The following is a 2,500-nucleotide window of genomic DNA, read 5'->3' as shown; positions in this document are numbered from 1 at the left end:
TCACGGGTGATCTTAGTACGGCCGATATGATATTGCTGAAAAGTTTGAATTATAGTTTGGATGAGATCCTCGCGATTCGCGAATACGAGCTTGGTAAGAAGAAGGAAGAGGAGAGAAGACGGGAGGAGAGGATCAAGTTAGAAAGGGAAAGGCACAGATCTAAGGGAAAACATTTCGAGGACGGAAAGAATTCAATGGAATTCGATTTGTCTAAATACGAAAAGAAGAAAAGAGAAAAGATCCAAGAGAAATCGACGTACGACGAGGATTTCGATTTCGATGCTTACAATCGACAGGCCGTGATGGATTACGAGAATCTAGCCTCGAAAATGGAACTCCAACAGACTTGGTCTGATCCTAGTATATCTGATTACGATGATAGTGCGAAGGAATTGAAGGAGAAACGTCCGATGGATAAGAACAATAATAACAACAAAAACAATGATGACAACGACAACGACGATGGGAATTCGTCATCTGAGAATTTCCATCGTAATTTCGACAAGGCTATGGAACCGCACGTGATATTTAAGATACGTTACGACGATTCCGAATTCGATTCATCAAGTTCCGACGAAAAGTCGAGGATACCAAGGAAACAGGTGGATCGTGGCTTTCCGAGAGTTCCGAAATATCGTGGATCGTCTTATTCGAAACAAAATTCATTAACAAACACTGGCAATTCCTTTCACAGTTCGACCATCGTCACTTCTTCTTCTTCTCCTTATTCCTTTACTTCTTCGTCTTCATCATCATCGTCATCATCATCTTCACCATCCTCAATTCCTGTAGTTTATCGATTGGACGATCTTAAACTAGCTAAATTGGATTACTTGGGCAAATCGAATCGTTTTGATCCAACTAATCCTGTGGAAATTCGAGAAACTAATACAAAAAATTTTATTGACGTGAAAAATGTTACTTTGTCGGAAGGATCTCGTGTTATCGTTGATAGCAATGTCACCAACGAACTGGAATCGAGAAACGAAAATTCAACGAACAGAACAAACGACGGGGATACCTCGAAATTATCGGTCAAACGTATCAGCGAATACGAAGGATTGGAGTGGGTCGAAGATGACGTTTATCGAGTGATACCATCTCTAGCGGATTCTCTCGCGGACTACGAAAATGTAGAAGACGAAAACGAGCCATTGGAATACGAGGACGAAGCTCTTCCAAATTATGAACAAAATTCTACAAGCTTCGAGGAAAATGAGAACGACACTGCCGAGTATCAAAACGACACTCCCGAATCGGTAAAACTCTTCATGGCTAACACCAATTTAACATCGATGGACAATCAATCCTTTTCGTCCTATCAGGAATTGGCTTTGGCTCATCGACGAGAGTAAGTTATCATAATCATTTTTTTTTTCATTTTCATTCTTTTTGCGTATGAAAACGAAAACAGCCAATAATTTCTTTATTTTCACTTATCGATAATAATATTATAAAATTATTGATAATAATGTTATCAATTATTATAAATGATTTTATATTAACAATGATCATTCTCTCATAATGATGTCTAGATATAGATATTTATCTTTTTCGTACGCAAATTGATACGATTCATTCGATGTAATAATTCTCGATTCATCACGTGCTACGCTTTGCGATGTTGCGTGCGCAACATTGATATTCACAAATTGTGCTTTTTCGTCTTTTAGAGGAAACCTAACATCAACCTTCGACAGGTAAGCCTCAGTTGAGGCTAAAATATCAGCCGCGTTGGTAAGGGATATCGTGTGCCATGTTACATCTTTTTCTTTATTTCTTTTTTTCTTCTCTCTCCTCTTCTCTCTTTCTTTTTATCCCTCTTATTTTTCATCGTTCTCTTCACTTTATTCTTTTTTAATTTTTTTTTTTTTCAAGTGTGTTATAATTCTATGCTTTCTTTGCTAAATCGAATGATTTTCTAACTAAATTTATTATACGTTATTTCAAACTAGCGTGAACTTTTTAATCTAAAAGTTATGGTGACACGGGATATCTTTTAAAAGAAACAAAAATTAACCAAGCTTGTAACTTTGACGACATGAAACATTCAACTTTCGTTGAGTAACTCTGACATTTATTTCGAACATTTTCGATGCAACTACCAACCCGCGCACGCTTGCTAGACTTTTACTGCGCACGATATTTATTCGCGCACGTGCGCGAAACGCCGCGATAGATCGTTAAAACGACGAATCGGAAGGCACGCGTGAGCGCCCGCGCGCTATCGAATCCGCGGGACGTTTAGAGTAGAAGAAGAAGACGACAACGACGACGACGACGTTCTCCTCGAAACGTTGCCCCCGTCATGTAAAAATATCTCGATGGAACATAAAAAACAAAAAACTCATGGAAAAAATAGGAACCATCACGTTTCCTTCTAGATCTTTTTCTCTTTGCTTTGAGTTCTCTTAATTTAAGTAAAATTAGAAAAGAGAGAGAGAGAGAGAGAAATAAAGAGAGAGAGAGAGAGAGAGAGAGAGAGAGAGAGAGAGAGAAT

At 38.2% G+C, this 2,500-nt stretch overlaps 1 protein-coding gene across 3 annotated transcripts in view; it reads left to right on the top strand.

Moving 5' to 3' along the window:
* The window catches only part of LOC124951903 (putative uncharacterized protein DDB_G0277255), a 14,271-nt gene that overhangs the window by 3,621 nt on the left and 8,150 nt on the right, over positions 1–2,500 (top strand). For 2 of the 3 annotated variants that reach the window (XM_047500990.1, XM_047501004.1), the window contains exons 1-2: positions 1–1,351; positions 1,674–1,700. The exon at positions 1–1,351 is cut by the window's left edge. In XM_047500990.1, coding sequence (XP_047356946.1) covers positions 1–1,351; positions 1,674–1,700 — 1,378 coding nt within the window. The remainder of the gene's footprint in view (positions 1,352–1,673; positions 1,701–2,500) is intronic. The other variant, XM_047501000.1, reaches the window with a different exon arrangement.

Source organism: Vespa velutina, chromosome 1, assembly GCF_912470025.1.
Source record: "Vespa velutina chromosome 1, iVesVel2.1, whole genome shotgun sequence".
In the NCBI taxonomy this organism is placed as follows: domain Eukaryota; kingdom Metazoa; phylum Arthropoda; class Insecta; order Hymenoptera; family Vespidae; genus Vespa; species Vespa velutina.
This window is presented reverse-complemented; position numbering and strand designations above follow the sequence as displayed.